Source organism: Lissotriton vulgaris, chromosome 6 (assembly GCF_964263255.1).
Source record: "Lissotriton vulgaris chromosome 6, aLisVul1.2, whole genome shotgun sequence".
NCBI lineage: Eukaryota > Metazoa > Chordata > Amphibia > Caudata > Salamandridae > Lissotriton > Lissotriton vulgaris.
The window spans coordinates 220,365,868-220,386,464 of NC_141694.1; the positions used below are offsets into that span (position 1 = coordinate 220,365,868).

Sequence of the window (20,597 nt, forward strand, 5' to 3'; positions counted from 1 at the left end):
ATATACAGTAACATACACACACAGTTGTACACACACAGTACTACGCATACAGAGCCTCCCTACACATTTTAAACACAGAGTTTACACACATACTGAGTTCTACACTTATACATAGAGTTCTACACACACACAATGCAAGCTTAGATGATGGTGTCATATAGCACAGTAGACCAACATCCTCAAATAATGGGTGCATAATAAAAAGTAGAGTGCAGTTAAGCAAGATAATGCTAGGAAAGGCATATGGAATAGAAAGAAGTGAGCATTGTAAGACAACACATAGTAAAGTAGAGCAACAAGTTAAGCTAAGGTAATACAGGGTGTATTGATATTTTTCCTCCTTTACTAATCAAAAGAGAAACAGATAACATTAATGTAAGGAAACAACAGATTACAACGACAGAACACTCAGAGGTGATCGCTCAACAGTCAGGAAACAGGGCATCTTAATCCTACAAAAACAAAAGAGAAACAGATCAGATTGATGTAAACAAAGATGTACAGAAACAACAGACGACAACAACCACACACAGCTGCTTACCTGATCGCAAACGCTACTTCGAGGCACATGGACAGCGGGGGGGGGAAGCTGATCGCAAACGCTACTACGAGGCAACACGGGGCATCTTACACCTACAAAATAGAAGAGAAACAGATAACATTAATGTAAGGAAACAACAGATTACAACGACGGAACACGCAAAGAGGTGATCCCTCAACAGTCGAACACAGGGCATCTTAATCCTACAAAAACAAAAGATAAACAGATCAGATTGATGTAAACAAAGATGTACGGCAACAACAGACAACAACAACCACACACAGATGCTTACCTGATCGCAAACGCTACTTCGAGGCACACGGACAGCGGGAGGAGGGGGGGGGGGGGGCTGATCGCAACGCTACTACGAGGCAACACGGGGCATCTTACACCTACAAAATAAAAGAGAAACAGACGACAATGACGGCGGAAGGGGGAGGAGAGGCGAGAACGGCCAAAAGCACTCACGTGGACCAAGACTTCCTTCGGCGGCGGTCAGCCGCAGAATGAACAAAAGAAACATGGACGCGACAAAAAAATAAACACCGCCCACCGCCGCATGACGATTTCGAAAGGGGCGGAAAGCCTAAAATTTGCAGGAATGCCCCCGAATCTGCTCTCAGGATGACGAGCAGATGTCTGTTCCAATGGCTAGCCTCCATTTATGGAGCTAGCCAATGGAAACAGAGGCGGGGACCAAAGCCACTCTACTCTTCTCATAAGGTTTTCCCTGCAGCTGCGCAGTGCGCAGCTCGCTAGTCAAAACCTAAACATGTTTTAGCCTCAAGGTACTGTTTTGGTAATGATAGCACCTGGTATTAAATAAAATATGGCTGTCCTTTCATAACTGTGTATAGCTAGGTAAGTGTGCTTTAACATTTAATTCTTAATTTTGGAGGTAAAGCCTTATGCATCTTCGTTGACTCCACTAACTTGAAAGTAATACCCATTGTTATCCACCGGGAGATTAAGGAGTTAATTCAGAAACTTTTGGCAAGTCATTTGATCTAGACCCAGCAAACACAGTTCAAAAGAAGTTAAATTGATGTCCCAAATGGTGACCTCAGAAGATCTCAAATTTTGCAATGAAATACAAAATTGAGGGGGTTTCTGTTTTTCACTCAGAGGTGGAAGACTTTCAACATTTTCATGTATGGTATTGTGTGATTTTACCAGGAGATTCAACTTAGGACTTAAAGAACTGTACATCATAATAGCTGCATATGTTACTTTCTAGCTAACAGTCTACCCTCAGAATCAATGTTGCCCTTAAACAAAATTCATAAAGATCTGGCTTGTAAAGAATTGAAGATTTCCTTATCTACCATGAACAATTGCACTTAAAGATCTCCTTTGGACAAAACAATGTGGGACCCTTTCTCAGTCACCATAGAGCACAATCCAAGGTAGAGGCTCTGCTATGGTGAGGATGAAGAATTTCCTTCCAATTCTTCTAACCAACCCAACTGTTCCCCTGTGGAGAAATATACTGGAAAATGTAAAGTTTTTAATTATAAGCATTATTAAACATACATGGTCACTATGAAAGAATTGAACAGTGCAGCTAGAGTGAAAAGTGTTACTGACAGTGATATGATATCACGAATATTGAAACACAAAAAATTTCCTTGGTGAGCTGTCGGGCGTCTAAGCTATATTACAAGCATACAAGGAATATGAGTTGTGACTAACATAAAGTTATGGACCTGGCAATACAGCAGAATGTACCTGTCACAGGTGAAATGTTTTGCATCATTTCAATATTAAGGAGCTCCATACCAAATGAGGCGTACTTCAATGGAGTTTACTTTACCCAGATGTATAGTCCTTCTCTAAGTCGCGAGTCTAAAGCATAGCTCGTGCGTGAAAAGCCTAATACTGAAAATTAAAACTTGGTTAACTTTTCCACAATGGTTAACAGTATTGTGTCCCATGATATAAGAATGGGTGCAGTCCTCTTATTCTAGGCAGTGGTCTTGACACTTCAATTTCTACCATCACCCATTGCTTCCTGCCAGATGTATATTGTATTGATACTGTACGTGCACTGGTTCATTGCATTTAGTTTGTTTGTTTGGAACAGCAGCAGGTCTACTTTTAATGGTACTTATCAGATTTGGGTCTTCTCATAAGCCCCAGTAGGTAATCATATGATGTTGGTAGGTTGTGTTTGCTCGTCAGTGCAGTAATTTGGTATGTTATCTCTTTACATAATAACCAATGGTTAGGGCAATTTCATACCTTGTGAAAAAGCCTGCTTGTTGCCCTGTTACACTGAAATATCCATTTGACTAGTGGGCATATGCTTAACAGGTACAACTGCAAACCTGTTATCGACAAAGAGGAGCCTCAGGGGTAGAAGTCGGAACAGGTCGCCCCTCCACTCAATTACTACAAATCCACACCAGACCTATTCCTACTAAATGTTTGGAGATTAAACCACCATATATTTCTCAACACGGACACCCTTCGTAGAGTGTCACCGCAGTGGATTATGTTTTCACAACTGCCTCGTGTCCTCTCCCATCAGTGTACACAGGACATCAGAAAAAAGGAAGGAGGAGGAAGGAAGAAAAAAAGGTGCCTAAGAAAAACAAAAATTGTATATATGTGTTCTATAAGTGACCCTCCAGGGATTCCACAATCTAGCTTAGAAATACAGTATTCTCTAATTTATAAATGAGCTCGGCAACACTGACTATTCTATTTTATTCCTTGATGTGCGCATGCTCAATTAAAACCAACATGTTTCATTGCCTTACACACTTTAGAGGCAAGCACATATATACACTTTTTGTTTTTTTTATTCCTGCACTATCCACTCTTTAGTTCTGATAGTAGGCAGATGCTGATGAAGAGAACCCGAGGATGCAGGCGAATACCAGCTTGTAAACCTCCCTTGGTGTTACTCCAGTGAGGCTCAGCCTACTTTTCCTCACCTTCTTTCCTTCCTTCCCCCTCCTTCCTTTTTCTGATGTCCTGTGTGCACTGATGGGAGGGGGGGACCCGCAGACACAATACCACACTTTTTAGGTCTCGGTAATATCCGGTCTGCCAAAGGCAGACCGGAAGTCCGAGAATTAATGTTTCTTAGTGGGACTATTTGTCCCGCCTCAGTTTTTGCTTCTCTCCCATTGGCTGGCTTCCTAAACGGAGGCCAGCCATTGGAGGAGAGAGCCGTCCCTCCGAATAGGCTCCGTCTTTTTCGGATTTGGGGGCGTAAGTTTTGCTGTTCTTTAGACAGTGACGTCGCCCGTCACTCAGGACAGCAAAACACGCCCCGAATGCGATAATTACCATGCTTTCTCCGAGGCATTTCTGCTTTGCCTCGGAGAAAGACGGTGGTGGTTTCCAGAGCTGCTCTGCTCATCCCCCCTTTCCACCGCCCTCAGCTCTCCTTCGTCCAGCTCTGCCCCCCTTCCCTCCGCCCGCAGCTCCTTCGTCCAGCTCTGCCCCCCCACTTCCCTCCGCCCGCAGCTCCTTCGTCCAGCTCTGCCCCCCCTTCCCTCCGCCCGCAGCTCCTTCGTCCTGCTCTGCCCCGCCTTCCCTCTGCCCGCAGCTCCTTCGTCCTGCTCTGCCCCCTCCCTCCGCCCGCAGCTCCTTCGTCCAGCTCTGCCCCCGCACAGCTCCTTTGTCCAGCTCTGCCCCCCCACTTCCCTCCGCCTGCAGCTCCATCGTCCAGCTCTGCCCCCTTCCCTCCGCCCGCAGCTCCTTCGTCCTGCTCTGCCCCGCCCCTACCTTAGCCTGATCCTCCCTTTGGGTATCCAATGATAAGTGAATCTCTTCAGTGTCATACCCACTACAAAAATAATCCAGTACAAACTATTTTTTTCCGTTTTGTCTGCACAAAAAGTCTCCTACAATGAAGTAGCCCACTTAAAGACTGACAACTGTTGAGAAAGCACCCAGAACGTAGTTATTTTTGCACTGGTTTCTGGCCCCCAAATTGTTCTACTTCATCCCTGATTCCATTCTTAATCCCAGGAACGTCAAGCGTAACTTCCACAGTTAAAGCTACATAAATGCTGGCGAACCTAGTGTATGATCCACAAATGAAAGCTGATTTACCACTGCAAAACAACTCTTTCGTGCACACAGCTGTCGCATCCTTCTCTAGAAAGTCAGCAGTCTTGTAATGAAATTTACTTATTGCCATCGGAGCCACTATAAAGTTTCAGGCACTTTATTCTTGACGGCTGTTGCTCGCTGGTTTCACTACCAACCCCCATTCACTAAGTGTTGTAATCGTCCCCTTCTCTTTCCTGTTCAACAGAGGTTTTCTGCGGTGTGCAGTGCTCACGGTGTAAAGTTCAAGCCTTGTCATATTCTTTGCAGAAATGTGTGCTGGCCGAGTCAGAGATCCGGCAGTTCAGACTTAGAGTAAACCATCACAAACCCACGAAAGTAAATAGCCAAAGAGTAAACCATAGGGCTGGAAGGGCTCTGCTGCTCTCTTTTTCCATTACCACCAAAGGACAGATCCTATTAACTTCGTTTGTTTTATTTGCTGTCCTAGGTTTACTTTTTCACTGCTGTCTGAGCAACCGTCTCTAAGCCTACCATGCAGTGCAGGTTTACGCGTTCACGATGTGTCTGTGTAGGTGTCTAGCAGAATGTGCATGCAATGAAGCATTGTTCACAGTAAGCCGAGGCACACAGTCATCTGTGCTTTACAAGACTTCTTGATGGGGCAAAGTGGGCTTTGGCTCTGCACACAGATGGGAGCTTGCCTCTGTCACCTCATGCAATCTGTTTTTTGGTGTGCCCTGCGCCGCCTGTGAAGTACTTCCATTGTAGTGTTTTATGCAATGTTTTTCATCCCAAATGTATTCTGAAGCGTCACGTTACAATATTTATTTCATTGATATATTGTATGCAGTAGGCAATTGTTTTGTTTTTGCCCTGCAGCAGTCTTTATCATGTTTTTCTCACAACTCCGAATGCATACCATACTTTTACCCTGTTACACTCCGGCAGGTTTAACCTCACAAAATTTAAAGAAGGGGGGATATTTAACACACCCAGTGATTACTAGGATGAGTAAATAACACTCAACTCATAATTCCGACCACTACGCAAACACGAGTTTTCGCAGCGCTTGGAAAATAAAGGTGGCTAGTAAGCATTTTAAAGTATACAGCTTCACTGCCCTCATGAGCACGTCTTCATTTCACCATTCACGTGAGTGTGTGTGTGGGGCCCTGTGTGTGTGTGGGAGGCTCGCTCTGTGTGTGTGTGTGTGTGTGTGTGCGTGTGTGTGTGTGTGGCTCGCTCTGTGTGTGTGGGGGGGCTCTGTGTGTGTGTGGGGAGGGCACTCTGTGTGTGGGTGTGTGGAGAGGGCACTCTGTGTGTGTGTGTGTGTGTAGGGCTGTGTGTGTGGGGGGGGGCTGTGTGTGTGGGGGGGGCACTGTGTGTGTGTGAGGGGCTCTCTGTGTGTGGGGGGGGGGCTCTCTGCCGTGCAGTCTCAGAGCATGGGTCACTCTGCTCACAACTGCAGTGCAGCCACAAAGCATGGGTCACTCTTGGCATTGTAAATGACAATGCAATTTATTTAACGATTAAGCTATTGGCAATGTAAATGACAATGCCATTTATTTACGATTTTAAAAAAAAAATGTCATGAGCAATGCCAATAGCTCTACCTTTAATAATGCCGAGACCATTGCATTGTAAATGCTTGTTTAATTAATATAGTGATCTAGGACACAATGAGACAGTTGTGAAAACATAATCCACTGCGGTGACACTCTAAGAAGGGTGTCCGTGTTGAGAAATGTATGGTGGTTTAATCTCCACACATTTCGTAGGAATAGGTCTGGTGTTGACAACTGCAAACCTGCCCAAATTTGACTTGTCCACATTAGATAAGATATAAACCTCTAGGGAGGGCATTTTGGACATTCAGTGACCGGCCATAAAGAAAGCTTGAATCAGATTGGGCATCCATTCAACTCTTACATTGCATTCCTTGAGTTTTGCAAGCAAGCTCCTACTTGGTCAGGAGGATTTGAAATGTACTTGTCCAAGAACATTTTAAAATATCTTGACTGACATTTATATCTGTTTTTCAAATCCGGACCCCAAAATTCCTAATACGTTTTTAAGGGAAACTTCAGGTGTTATTTCAATATCAAGGAATATTATTTCCATACAGCAGCACATTCTGTGCGTTTATATCAGATTATTGTGTGTTTCTGATACAGCAAAACGTTTGCATCACATCAAAAAATGTCACGAGTCTTTGCGCAGTACTCTACACTTGATCTGTGAAATTACAGTAAGTCCATGTCTAAAATCACTTCAAGTTAAAAATCTATAACTTTAATCTGTTTAGTGTGCTGCAGATCACAGATTTTGTTAACATGGCTTACATGTTTAAATCCCTGAAGAGGCTAAATAGTGTGTCAGAAAACAAACACAAAATTGGCACTTTACTAAGAAAAGTCGATCCTTGCTGATATTCCTGCACTTACTTCCAGTTTTGGGGACTGATAGCGTCCATGATTGCTGATGATTTGACTCTTTACATCAGAGAGCTGGCTTGCAACCTTCATATTGTGCTCCGTGAGTTTATACACTTCTGCGAGCTCACTGGAATTAACAGTAATTGGTCCAAGTCTGTCATCTTCCCCTTGATGGAGGCAACCGTCCGCTTCTCGACGGAATTCCCCCTTGAGTGGTCTGTAGCTTCCATCCGTTACCAGGGTGTATGGGTCAGCACTGATTTGGACCAGCTGTGGCTAGAGAACTACGGCACTGTCATTGAGCGGCTAAAGGAGAAAGTTCCTGTGTAAATCGGCCTGCAGCTGTCACAGGCAGGAAGTATAGCCAAGATGGTGGTACTGCCTAAACTCCTTCATCTCTTCACACCTATCCCTAACATTCTTGCTAGAACCTTGTTTGCTTGTCTCCGATCAGAGATGACTGGACTGACTGGGGCGGACAACAGGCTCGATTGGCTTGAGATGTGCTGATGCTCCCGTTTGAGCAGGACGGCCTCTGTGCCCCTGACTTTGAGTTGTACTATTATTGTGCATAAGTGCAGCATGTCCGGCCAGGGTTTCATCCCACATCATTCCTGCCACACATAGCAGTAGAGGCAGATAATGCATCTCTGTGCCCCCAGGCTATGGTGATATGCATGCTATCAAAACACTCTTGAGGCATGGTAGACACGGTTGGATACACCATATTAACCTGGGAATGGTAATGACGACAAGAGTGACTGGACTGCCTTTACACAACTAAATTACAGTTGGAGTGTAATTGAATGTTAATGTGTACTCTGGAGGGCTGGTCTTGAAAACAGTTGCCCCTTGCTGGCCTCAAGGAAATGGACTACCTGTACCGAGATGGTACACCTATTGCCCTTTATTATAATAACGCATCTGGGCAAAATGCTGCACCCCATCTTCCACCATAAGCCTCTTGGCTTGACTGCCCTGGAAAACATACTTGCCTCTCCGTCACCTAAAAAACGATTTACTAGACTATACAGAGCAGTATGAGAAGGAGCGCCTGTGACATTGCCTGGGGGCGGTTGAACATTGGAGAGTGCTCTGGGACCCACACTGACTGACAAATGCCCGAAGTATTGCTGCACCCAGGTGGCTGCGCTCTCCGCAAATTACAGGCTGATGCAAGTACATATCAAGTACTTACACAGGATTTACCATGCCCCAATAGAGCTTTGCAAAATGGGATTGCGGAACAATTCATGATGTGTTCACTATTGGCAGGAGGACGCTTACTTTTTACATTTCGCCTGGTGATGGTGTCGAGTGCCTCAGTTCAGTTTCAACTGTATTGAGGGTGTAACGGGCTGGGCCATCTGCAGGGAACCCATGGTTGCATTGATGGGCTGTGTGAGAGATGCTTCAGCTACCTATCACAAACTTGTTGCCATGGCCAAGAGAAGGGTGACAATGCACAGGAGGAGACGCTTGGCTCCATAGAATACTGATTGGCTAAAGGACTTGACTTAGTACCAAGAAAAATGTGACTAATTTTGGGCACTAATGCTGACATTAGCTTGCCCGCGACATGTGGGCTCCTCTTTGCACATATCTGGTAACGCGCGACCAAGGAGAGGTGGCACCGCTTGGTCATGGGGATAGGGGATGAACCATCATTCACTTCGCGTCTATATGCACACTGCAGCTCTTCCCTATATCTCGTGAACTGAGATCGGCCTCATACGGACATCTGAGACCCTGCAATTTTACAAGCACTGTAAGCCACACTATATATATCATAATTTGATATTTTCCCCTCTGAGGCTGAATCCTTCTGCAATGTTCATCTTTCATTTTTCTTTATATTTTGTTGTCTGTGATGATGTTTGCTGAAGTTTAAATCAATTAAAAAGCACAATTCAATCTAACTTCAAAGTCGTCCTTAACAACTTCTATAAAACTGTTACTCCTGACCTCCTTTTAAGGTAGTGTTGGCTGATTGGAAATTTTTTCACGCATTATGAGATCCACCCAAAGCATGAATTGGGTTGTGAGAAAAATAAGATGGGAGAAAGCCTGGGTATTCCATTACCAGTCTAGGTTGTCTTTCAAAGTACATTTTGAAAATGGGGGGGGTGTCTGAGGACCCCCTGGCACCTGAGTGCCAGTCATTTCAGGACTGGACACAGGAACTAGGGGAAGCCAGTGACCTGGATACCTCCCCAGACACTGGTTTTGTCTCCCCTCCTACCGTGGCTACGGAGGAGTGGGCTGCTTATAGTTTGGTGCTGATGAGGGCAGCCAAGGCCTTGGCTCTTGAGCTCCCCGTCGCAATGGTGAGGTCTAACACCCTCACAGAGGTCCTTAAACCACAGGTAAGCTCCCCAGAGCCTCTACTGCTGTTTAATGAGGCTCTCACGGACATCCTGTTGGGCACTTGGTCCAGGCCCACTACAGGTCCCCCTGTAGATAGGAAAGTCGCTTGGCGCCACCGCCCTGCCCCGGGCGACCCTAGTTTCTTGTCCACCCATCCCACCCCGAGAGCCTGGTTATCCAGGCCTCTACTTCTCAATCCGCATTCCCGACTGCACCACCAGATCGGGAATCTAAGAGGTATGAACAATTCGGCAAGAAGATGTTCTCCTCCTTTAGTTTGGGGTTGCGGTCGGTCAACAACGCGTGCCTCTTCGCCGTTACACCCACTCTCTGTGGGATACGGTCGCGGAAGTGCGATTTCCACGTCTGTGGCGGTTTGCCGCCACGCCTGGCTGAGGTCTGCCAACTTTTCGGCCGATGTCCAGAACACCCTTATGGACATGCCGTTCGATGGCAGCCATCTCTACGGTAGCGAGGCAGATAGTGCGCTGGAACGCGTTAAGGACTCCAGGGCTATGGCCAAGTCCTTGGGCCTGTCTACCCCGCACCAGCAATCTTCTGCCCAGTGCTTTTTTTGTGGCCACGGAAGGGGCGCCCCCACACGTCCTGCCAGCCACGGTAACAGGTGACAACGGCACGGCCAGTCCACATCTACCCTCGCAGCATCCGCCTCAAAGCCTTCCTAGTCTGAGCTTTCAGGCCCATTTGACGCCAGTGGGGGGCAGGGTTCGCCATCACCTCCTCCACTGGCGCAGCATCACCTCCTCCACTGGCGCAGCATCACATCGAACTGGTGGGTGCTGCAAATCGTCCGAAGGGGCTACTCCCTCCCCTTCGAGGCGACCCCTCAAGCCATGCCACCGCAGTACCACCGTGTGTCAGGGGATCACTTGCAACTTGGCCAAGGGGGCCATCAAGCGCGTTCCTGGGCCAGAAGTAGGGTGTGGTTGTTACTCCCGCTACTTTCTGGTTCCTAAAAAGGGCAAAGGGGGCCTACGCCCTATCTTGGACCTACGGAACGTCAACGGCTTCCTCCGGAAGGAGAAGTTCAAGATGCTGACTTTGGCTCAGATCTTAGCTGCCCTGGACCCGGGAGAAGGATGGTAGCGTTGGACTTGCAGGACGCATATTTTCACATCCCCGTCCTGCCGGACCACCAGCGCTACCTGCGGTTCACGGTAGGCCTTGAGCACTTTCAGTTTACCGTGCTCCCCTTCGGCCTTACCAGCGCCCCACGGGTGTTCACGAAGGTGATGGCTGTGGTCGTAGCTCATCTGCGCAGGTTAGGGGTTTCAGTCTTCCCCTACCGCGACGACTGGTTGTTGAAGGCGGGCTCGCCCCAAACAGTCGTCAGCCACCTCCAGACTACGGCCGAACTCCTGCACCTGCTGTGGTTCTCCATCAATGTGCCGAAGTCGCACCTGTGTCCCTCTCAGAAGCTCCTCTTCATCGGAGCGGTTCTAGACTCGGCGCAGTTTCTGGTTTATCCTCCTGAACTGCGGGTTTGGGATATTCAGGCTCTGATTCCGATCTTTCAGCCGTTATCCCGAGTCTCGGTCAGGTTGACGCTGCGGCTTCTGGGGCTGATGGCCTCCTGCATCCTTCTGGTGCATCAGGCCAGGTGGCGAATGCGGGCTCTGCAGTGGGACCTGAAGTTTCTGTGGGCCCAGCATGAGGGCAACTTGTCCGCCATGTCTTGATCTCGGAGGGCACTGCAAGAAAGTTGCAGTGGTGCCTCACGGACCGCGATTGGGTCAGCGGCAGATCCCTCTCCCTACCCCAACCCCAACCGGAGCACGTAGTTGTGAAAGACGCGTCCCTCCAGGGCTGGGGGGGCCACATGGGAGAGGCGGAGATCAGAGGCCTCTGTTCTCCGGCAGAGTCCCAGCTCCACATCAACCTTCTGGAGCTGCGGGCGATCCGGCTTGCACTGAAGGCATTCCTCCCCTCTGTCCGGGGGAGTGTAGTGCAGGTGTTCACGGACAACACCACCATGTGGTACTCCAACAAACAGAGCGGGGTGGGGTCGTGGACCCTATGCCAGGAGGCTCTGCGCCTCTGGCAGTGGCTGGAACATCAGGGCGTGACCCTGGTGGTTCAACAGGTTCCCTGAACGCCAGGGCGGACGAACTCAGCCGTCGGTACATGATCGATCACGAATGGCTTCTAAACTCTGACGTGGCGCAAGGTCTCTTTCAGCAGTGGGGAGAGCCTTGATTAGATCTATTCGCCACAGAAGAGAACATGCAATGACATCAGTTCTGCACGTTGGAATTTCCAAGGCGGCACTCACTCGGAGACGCTTTTTGTCGCGAGTGGAGTTGCGGTCTGTTGTACGCCTATACCACTTCTGCCCAGAAGGCTGAAGAAGATCAGGCGCGACCAGGCCCAAGTCATCCTTGTGGCTCCGGACTGGGCACGAAGATACTGGTATCCCGAGCTACTCAGCATGTCAGTTGATCCCCCGATTCTTCTGCCTCTTCAGGAGGACCTTCTGTCGCAGCAGCAGGGGACAGTCCTCCACCCGAACCTGTCCAGCCTCCACCTCCATGCGTGGAGATTGAGCGGCGACAGTTGAGTCCATTTGACTCTCCTCCTGAAGTCTGTGATGTGATTCTGGCAGCCAGGCGTCCCTCCACAAAATCGGTATACGCCTGCAGGTGGAACAAATTTGTGGCATGGTGCACAGCAAAGGCTGTGGATCCACTCTCTGCCCCCCTTTCTGAGGTTCTCCTCTTTCTTCTTCGTCTCCTTACTCTTAAGACTGCATTCCTACCTCTGCCAGGAGAGTGAGTGAGCTCCAGGCTCTTTCTTCTCAACCTCCTTTCCTTTCTGTTCCATCCGGACAAAGTTGTGTTGCGGACGCGACCCTCTTTCCTGCCCAAGGTAGTCACAGCCTTCCACATCGGGCAGTCCATCACCTTGCCCACCTTCTTTCTGCCTCCATACCTCGAAAGAGGAAGAGAGGCTCCACTGTCTGGACCCAAAACGTGCGCTTTCATACTATCTGGATCGCACACGCCAGTTCCGGGTGAATGACCAACTTTATGTTGGTTACGTGGGCCCTAAGAATGGAAGGGCGGTGCACAAATGGACCATTTCCTGATGGGTCATCTTGTGCATCAAGGCTGTTATTCTCTGGCTAAAAGGAGCCTCCTGTGGGGCTAGGTGCCCATTCCACTTGGGCCACGGCGGCTACTACTGACCTGGGTCGGGGAGTCCCCTTGCAGGACATCTGTCAGGCAGCTTCATGGGCCTCGCTGCACACGTTTGCAAGATACTACTGCCCGGACAGCCAAGTCCAGAGAGATGGCTTTTTTGTCTGTTCCGTTCTCCAGGACTTTCTGGTGTGATCATTGGTTCGCAGACCCACCACCCGGATTGGTATTGCTGGGGTATCTAGTCTAAGATAAGGAATCGAATACTAACCTGTTTCTTTCAGATTCACAATTACTTACCTTCGGTAACGATATATCTGTAAGAAACAGTAGTTAGTATTAGATTCCTTACCGCCCCACCCATCCTCCCCGTTCTGCGAACCGATATCTAGGGTTAAGGCCATCCCTTTGAGGGCCCTAGTTTCATAGCACCAGTGTTGGTTTTTATCATGGCTCTGCGTTTCTGGCGCGTAAAAACTGTGTATAAGAACTGACGTCCGTGCGCGAGGGCGGCGTCTAAGTACTCCGACGACGTCATCCAGGCGCCGACGACAGACGCGGAGCCGCAGACGACGCCTACCGACGCGCAGAGGTACTGCTACGCAAAATTTTCTGGATCCAGTCTGATGACTGGGGATATTCTAAGGTAAGGAATCTAATACTAACTACTGTTTCTTACAGATATATCGTTACCGAAGGTAAGTAACTTGTGCTTCATGCCTAGTCCAGCCTACAAGCAGTCGAATGGCAATTCATCAGGACCGGAAAAATGCAACAGTGACTGATTCCTCACTGTGTAGTGAGAATCCAAGTAATCAGTCACACCATAAATAGCAAAGCATCTGTGTTGGTAATAAGCTAATTCTGATTTTAATATCAACCCAGTGAACTTTTCTATGTATTAAACTGGAGGTGTTGCTGTTGACTTGAATCTCATCTTCAGGCCTAACATTAAGTTTTAAGAGGTTTGAGAGAGGAAGGAGCCTAATACTCATGTTCATTTTCTGAAAACTTGTTGCTGGGAATATGGGTGGACATGCCTATCCCATCATATCCTGCCTTCAACTTGAATTAGAAGAAGGGCAGGCTGATGAGTGCAAAAAGCAAGATTCTGCAAACTAGGCAATGTCCCTGAAAATGAACTTTATCAAATTAAAGCTTTGCTGGCTCCTCAGACAGAGAGTGGCATGACTGAAACTCATTCAAAGGAGAATTTGCTGATAGCTTCTAGTTCATTTGTTATTGTCAGTTCTGTTCTTTTGAGTTCTGTGTTGCTAAATCGGAATTAACAAAGATTGCCATAATTACTGTAATGGACATCTTCTCCTTGCCAGACTATCAAACAAACTTTCTCAAACACTCTAGAGTCAAACTGTTTCTTTCAGCCTGCTGATGAAGGAGTCATGGGTGCTGGATGGCACAGAATAGACAGGGTAAATGGTACATGAAAGATGCACGTGGCCCCTTCTCGGATATTTGTACAGACCTCTTTATTTAATTTGGGGTGTCCAGGGGAAAGTCCCTCTTGCGGTGATAGACATGTACCTCTGTCCTGAGTGCTCCAGCAAAGTGCTACTGTCAAGTGGTGGAACGCTACTGCCTTTACCAGGAGTTAAGCACAAGTGTGGTGGTGGCAGCATACCGTGTTTTGGCATTATAGTGATCAGTAGAGGTAGCAGATCTTTCACCTGTGTCATGGGAGGGGCACCTTCTGGTCCACTCTGGCGAATTTTGGCTGCTGTGTGCTTAATTTAGCCATGGCCTGCATTGAATTGTGTGCAGCTCTGGGATGTATGTATGCGTGTGAGCAAGTACGGTGCATTAAAAATCGGCATGCATGGTTGTGTATATGCTTTGGTATACATGTGTGCCCTTGAGAAGGCGTAGTGTGTTGTGAAATAGTGCACTTGGTTACATGTAAATACAGAGATATATGGCTCTGTGAGCTGATGCTATATGTAGGTGATACCACACAATATTGCATGAGCGTGCTTGGATGTATGGATGCCCGTTTGAAAGTACAGTACATTAGAGCCTGCAAATGTGTGTGTGCATTTGTTTGCAATGGACACAACACCTGAAAGACACTGGGTTCCTTTTTGGCTCACCCTGGACTTGCTGGAGTAACAGGGAGATGAAGAGATGGCCCCCATATGTCTTAGAGGTGGGTGGGATATACATTGGCAGAAGGAAGAACCAGGCTCTTTGTTGCACATCAATAAAGGCACTTTAATTCGGAAAGGAGGTCACTGGTTAAAGGGGCTTGTGCATATCCGAGGAAGGAGAAGGGCTGATAAAGGCCATCGTAAAGAGTAGAGCTAGGGTCCTGTGGTACCCTATTGTTGTATATATCACTAAGGGTGACATCCAGGTTTGAACCTCAGCTCGTACTCATGGCCTGTGTTTGGAGCTATCAAGATAGGAAACTGTCCTGCTGTAACAGACTCTTCTCTGGAGGAAGTGCACAAGAAAGGATGCAGCACGTCAAAGTGGCAACCAGGGGGAGCTCCAGACTTCCCAAATTGTCAAACTGAAGATGTACATCAGGGTGGAGAAGCTCAGCATGGGCTCTGCCTGTTGTGACCAGTATGGAGACTAGGGGTCTGTTAATCTCTCATGGTGGGTGAGGGGACGCACTAGGGAGAATCAAGAACACTCCCCTGGAGCCCCAGTTTCTGCCTGAACAAGATCAGTGGGCCCTTTGAGGAAAAGATTTCCTGGAGAGACCGAGGTCCTGTGGGAGCTACACCAAGAGATTCCTGAGAGCGGAGTGTGAGATTCTGGTCCCTTGAGAGCAGCACGCCAATCAGGAAATCTGCTTGTGTGCTCTCTGTAACCCCCATATGCCATGTGGGTGCTGCAGAGAGAATGGAACTGCTGCACTGTTAGAACCACTAGCCTGTGTGTGACCCCCTTATCCCAGGAGCGAAGCTGCTGCTGAGCGAAAGGGCTGCTGCTCTGGTGCCTTACCATCACAAAGCAGGCCAGTTGCCCTTGGTAGTGCTGGGACCCAAAGAAGGGTGTTGCCATATCGATACTGTCGGGCCTTAGGAGAAATTGCTCTGGCTGACACGCTCAGATGCAGGGACAGATAGACCTTTGCTCAAGGAACTCACTGGCAAGTCTAGAATGGGGAGCTCCTGTTTGCCCTCTCAAATGGGTTCTGACAGGGGTTTTTTATGACCAAGGAACCTGACAATAGCAGAGTGTTTTATACTGTAACTACGAGATGCAGCCTATGCAAGCATTCACAGTGCATGTGGGATCATGTAAACATCTGAGGGAACTTTGATATACAAAGTAGAAATGATGGGGGAGAAGGGGTCAGAGAGAAATGGATGATGTTGAAGATCATTTTTTATTTACTATTCCTGCAGTAGATCAATCAAGGTGCAGTTACAGAACGAGCCACAGTTTGGGGGCCCATGCTGAGAATGCCTTATACAGTCTGTGTTCTTTGAAAGTCTTTTGTATTTCAAGTTCGATGAGCAGAGGTTTTCTCATGTTGTGAGTAACATTGTGCATAAGGATGATGGTGTTTTATAACAATTTATATTTAACTGATCTCTCTCAGTGATGGGTTTGAAAGAGGGTTTATAGTTGAGTTGCCTATTTAGTTTGTTTCTGTTTTCCCAGTACTATGTTTAACCTGGGCATAAAAGTGAAGGTTAAGTGTGAGTACATTTGCCCTCATGTTCACTTTAATGAGAGTAGAGCCGGAGGAAGTAAAGTCATTTTACTCCTACCTCTGTGCCAAACTTTATTTTTCACAGTTTTTTTTCCTTTTTGATCGATTTTCTCCCAAGTCAATGTTCAGCATTCTATATTTATTCTAGTTCAGTCATTGCTTCTGTTTATTTATTTAAGTACTTTTTCTGTGTTTTTTTGTACTAAAAGTTGATGTTTTTATTTTAGGGTTTTGGTAGTGCTGGCAAAACAGGAACTTTAAGTAAAAAACCTGGTACGTATTAATATAACATTTTGGCAGGTCACCTATTCCTTCTTTGTGCTGAGTAAATGACTGTTGGTTTCTTATTATATACAGAGATTGCCCGGGTTACGTCTGCCTACACAGCAACAGGTACAGAGCAGCTAAGCCTTGCTCCAGGTCAGCTGATTCTAATTCTGAAGAAGAATGCGACGGGTTGGTGGCAAGGCGAGTTGCAGGTAAATTAATCTAGGGAACCTTAATCGAGTGTAAAGTGGGCACTGTTTACTGGTTCAAGCTGTGTATGAATATGAGTAGGGCTCATACCCCAATACACTCCTTTGTTTTTGACATTCCCAACCCAAGGGAACTAGTCACAAGAGCGGCAATGCACAGAGAAGAGGTTATGGGTATTCTTTCAGCTGACACGCAAAATAAACCAAACAGCTATTTAGAAAGTAATAATAAAAAGAAAAGGAGAGATTGATTGAGAGAAGTAGAATAAAAGGAAAATTAAAACTGCTGTAAATTGGTGAAGGTAGAGCAGTTGAGGTAAAAACATTTGGAAGATTTTTCAATAGTGACAATTTAGCGAAAAGTCAGCTTTAAGAGAAGGGATAATCAGTGGTTTTTTAAGCTTGCATACTCTGTGAGAAGTTGGCCTGATATGCAGTGCTCACTATTCTAGTGATCACTATGTATCAGTCCAAACAACCCTTATTGATGATTGGTTGTAAGTCAACCGTAGACCAGCTATCCTAGTAGCGTGGACAAGAGCAGTCTTTAGGCTAAACTCTAGAGGGCGTGTTAAGCCAGCTGTTATACCATCACATATACCCCTTGAACACCAAGTGAAAGGACACCACACAAGTTGTTATGAAAATAAAGTATATTTATTTAGAACACAACAGCCCTGGACTCTTTATGGGGACAGGGCGCTAAGCACAATACAAAACTCTTATGAAAATACTCAAAGTCGCACACTTTACACAAATGCCCGAGGGGCACGAAAAACCATATACTCTAAAAGTGGAATGCCAAATTACTAGCAGGTAAGTACTACTCTAATAGGCTTTGGGATCGCTAGGACTGGACTACTGAACCTTCAGATTACTAGCAGGAGGCCTAGGGAGATCGGGTGCAGAGTGTGCACTCTCACGCGGGATGCGGGACAAAGTCTATGGATGCTAGATTTCGTAAAGTTAGTGTTATCGGACAAATCCGACTAGGTAGAGCTGAAACGAAAGAGGATCTGGACCCTTGGATAGTTAGGCTATGCTGGAGCACCGAAATGCCGAGGTTACCTAGCCCAGGGGCTGCGGCTGCATAGGTCTGGAAAGACGTCGGGAATCCTCGTTGCAGTCTGAAAGAAGAAGTTGCTGGCAGGCGACCAGTGAAGAGATTCGGAGGGATCCAAGCCTGGATCGATGATGGAGGATACCTGTAAGCAGAGGGGACCAAGTTCTGAATCACTAGCCAGTGATTAGATGGGCACCAGGATGGCACCGGATGGAGTCACCTCGACCAGGTGAGTGGGCGACGCTGGGCTCTGCAGTCTCATGGACCAGGAGGCATTGTCAGCGACCAGGATGGAGGTGCGAGCTGTCCCACGAAGGTATCTGCTGTCGACGTCGCTGGACCCAGGATTGGGGCAACAAGTCTTGGCAAATGCAAGCCCACGCGGTGGACTTAAAATGGCGTCTGGAGTGGACCAGGATGGTCCGGGGTGCTCCTCTGTTGGAGGGGAGCAAGGGCCAGTCTGGAGCAACCAGACCAGCGGTGTTGTCGTCGTGGTGCGTCGTCAGGAGGGCCACAAGCCAGCAGGCAAGTAGCCGGACAACGCGGTGAGCAGCAAAGAGCAGAAGGGCCCCACGCAGATGTGGTGGATGCTGGGGGGCTGGACTTCAGTGCTGGAGCTGCTCAGGGTCAGGGCTTCTCGAACCCCAAAGCACTTACTCGAGGATCCCTCGGCGGTCGTGCTGGATAAGTGTCGTGCAGTTCTGAAGATGGCCGGTCCCTCGAGGTCTCGTCACACCCACGGATCTCAGCTGAGCTGACGATGTAGGTAGAGGTCAGCGGTGCCAGGGAAGCCGGGGCTCGTCGTGCTGGTCGGTCGGATTCCTGAGGAAGGACGTGCAGCAAACCGCAGTGTTCTTAGTTGGTGCCCGCAGATGCAGGGTGACTACTCTTTAGTCACAAGGGAGAAATCTTGAGAAGAAGTCTTTAGTTCCTTTCGTAGAAAGTAGTTTCAGGATTCAAAGATGATCTAATTTGGAAGGGGGCCCGCTCCTATCTTTATACTAAGAAAAGGGGCTGGCACGCGAATAGGTCCTGCCCATGGGTGGGACCAGGAAGGGGGTGGTTACACCCCTCTCCCATACCGGACTTTCCCCAGCTCAGGGGCTGGTTTGCCCCTGGAACTGGTTCTAGCCGGCAGATGCATAGTGAGCACCAGGGTGCCACTTGCAGTCACCTTCCTCTAAAGCCCTGCCTACCCAGGATACACAAAACCCTGTCTGGGATGGTGCTAGCACTGCCCCTGACAGGAAACCCTTTGTCCAAGCTCTCCCCGCTGGAAGGACTCCCAGCAGCAGGAGGTCAGACTTGTGTCTGTGGTGGCAGCATCCATTTTATGATGCTGAGGCTCGAGTTAACTTTAGCCGGGGTTCACAGTTACATACATGTCGTGTCCCTCTAGAAGGGTGGAATGCTAACCCCGTCGCCAGAATTGGCGAGGGGTTAGTATTCCAATTCGTATGACACCTTACTTGACATGTTTTGATAAAGCGATACCAGAGTCGGCATATAACCGCGAGGATTATAATGCACTTAAGAGTATATGGTATGCGTTATCATGGAACAGCTATTAGGACTTGGTTCCGCAAGCTGCAAACGGGCTCAGCTCATGCCATAGCACCATCTCACACGATTTCACGCACTCTGCCTTCAGGATTGTCAAGGCCTGCCATAGGAGTGACTGATAGGAATACGAGTGTCCATTTTAGGGTTAGATATAGGTATACTATATCTACAGCAAGGGGTGATTACAGCACCTTGCCCCAGCTGTCGTGCAGCCAGTTGTATCAGATTTAGATGGCCAGCCAGGGGTGGCATAATACATGCTGCAGCCCCTGGTAGGCCCTGGGTACACCTATGCCCTGAGTTACAGGGTCTGATAAGGTGGCCCAGTACCAATTGGTAAATGCACCTAAGGTACACGTGTCAATTTAGTGAGAGAACAGCAAGGCTGTGGATCTGATTAGCAGGCCCACAGCCAGAGAAGTCGTAAACCAGTGAAGCAAAAAGCAAAAATCTGGGGTGATCATAGGATTGCAGACCCTACTCTCCTACATACTGCACATGTTTCAGCTTTGTACTGGAATTAAACGTTCCCAGGGATCTGAGTTGCAATTCCAAGAAGCAAGTTTTCACTAACTTATGGAACTTTGGCTTAAATTCCTCTGAGGATAATCCCACAGAGCTGACACCTGGATGGGCTTCCTTTAGTTAGGGTTGACAAAACAGGCTGTTAACTAACTGTGTTTGGAAACTTTGCAGCACCATGTAAAACATACTGTTGCAAAGCCTGATGAATCTTGTCATAACTAGGGAGATAAGCTTGTGATCGGATGTCTTGATATAAACTTATTGACTGCAGACTGGAGCTACTGCCGCATCTTGAGACTTTACTTTGAGCAATCCAAATACACACCATTGGCAGTTTTATATTGACATTTCATGGTCGTAAGGTGAAAGATGCCATTGTTTACCAATTGAGACATATCAGGAAGATCAACAGTGTATGCTCGATGAGTGCCACAAACTACCCTACGTAATGTCAGTTTCGGATTTTCAATCTGTGTATCTGTCACCACTCAGTAGAATGACCATATACCATTTTCTTATCTAGTTAACTGTTTAGCTGGTGGATGTCTTTCAAATGCACTGTTTTTTAACACGTGCACATTCTTCAGTTTTTGCATCTAATTTTAATGTGTAAAAGAAACTCCTTCTGTTGCTTCCAGTGCAGTTCCTCTGCTTGCTTGTTTTTCGAAATGACATGCTTTGTTTGATAGAGAAATCTGATAGAGACTACTAGCCGCAGATTCCTTAACGTAGAATTATCCCAAGGCATGAGA

At 47.5% G+C, this 20,597-nt stretch overlaps 1 protein-coding gene across 4 annotated transcripts in view; it reads left to right on the plus strand.

The window, feature by feature from the left end:
- Window positions 1–20,597, plus strand: part of ITSN2 (intersectin 2) — a 1,355,209-nt gene that overhangs the window by 986,347 nt on the left and 348,265 nt on the right. For all 4 annotated transcript variants that reach the window (XM_086926255.1, XM_086926257.1, XM_086926256.1 and 1 more), the window contains 2 exons: window positions 16,446–16,491; window positions 16,576–16,697. In XM_086926255.1, the coding sequence (XP_086782381.1) occupies window positions 16,446–16,491; window positions 16,576–16,697 (168 nt within the window). The remainder of the gene's footprint in view (window positions 1–16,445; window positions 16,492–16,575; window positions 16,698–20,597) is intronic.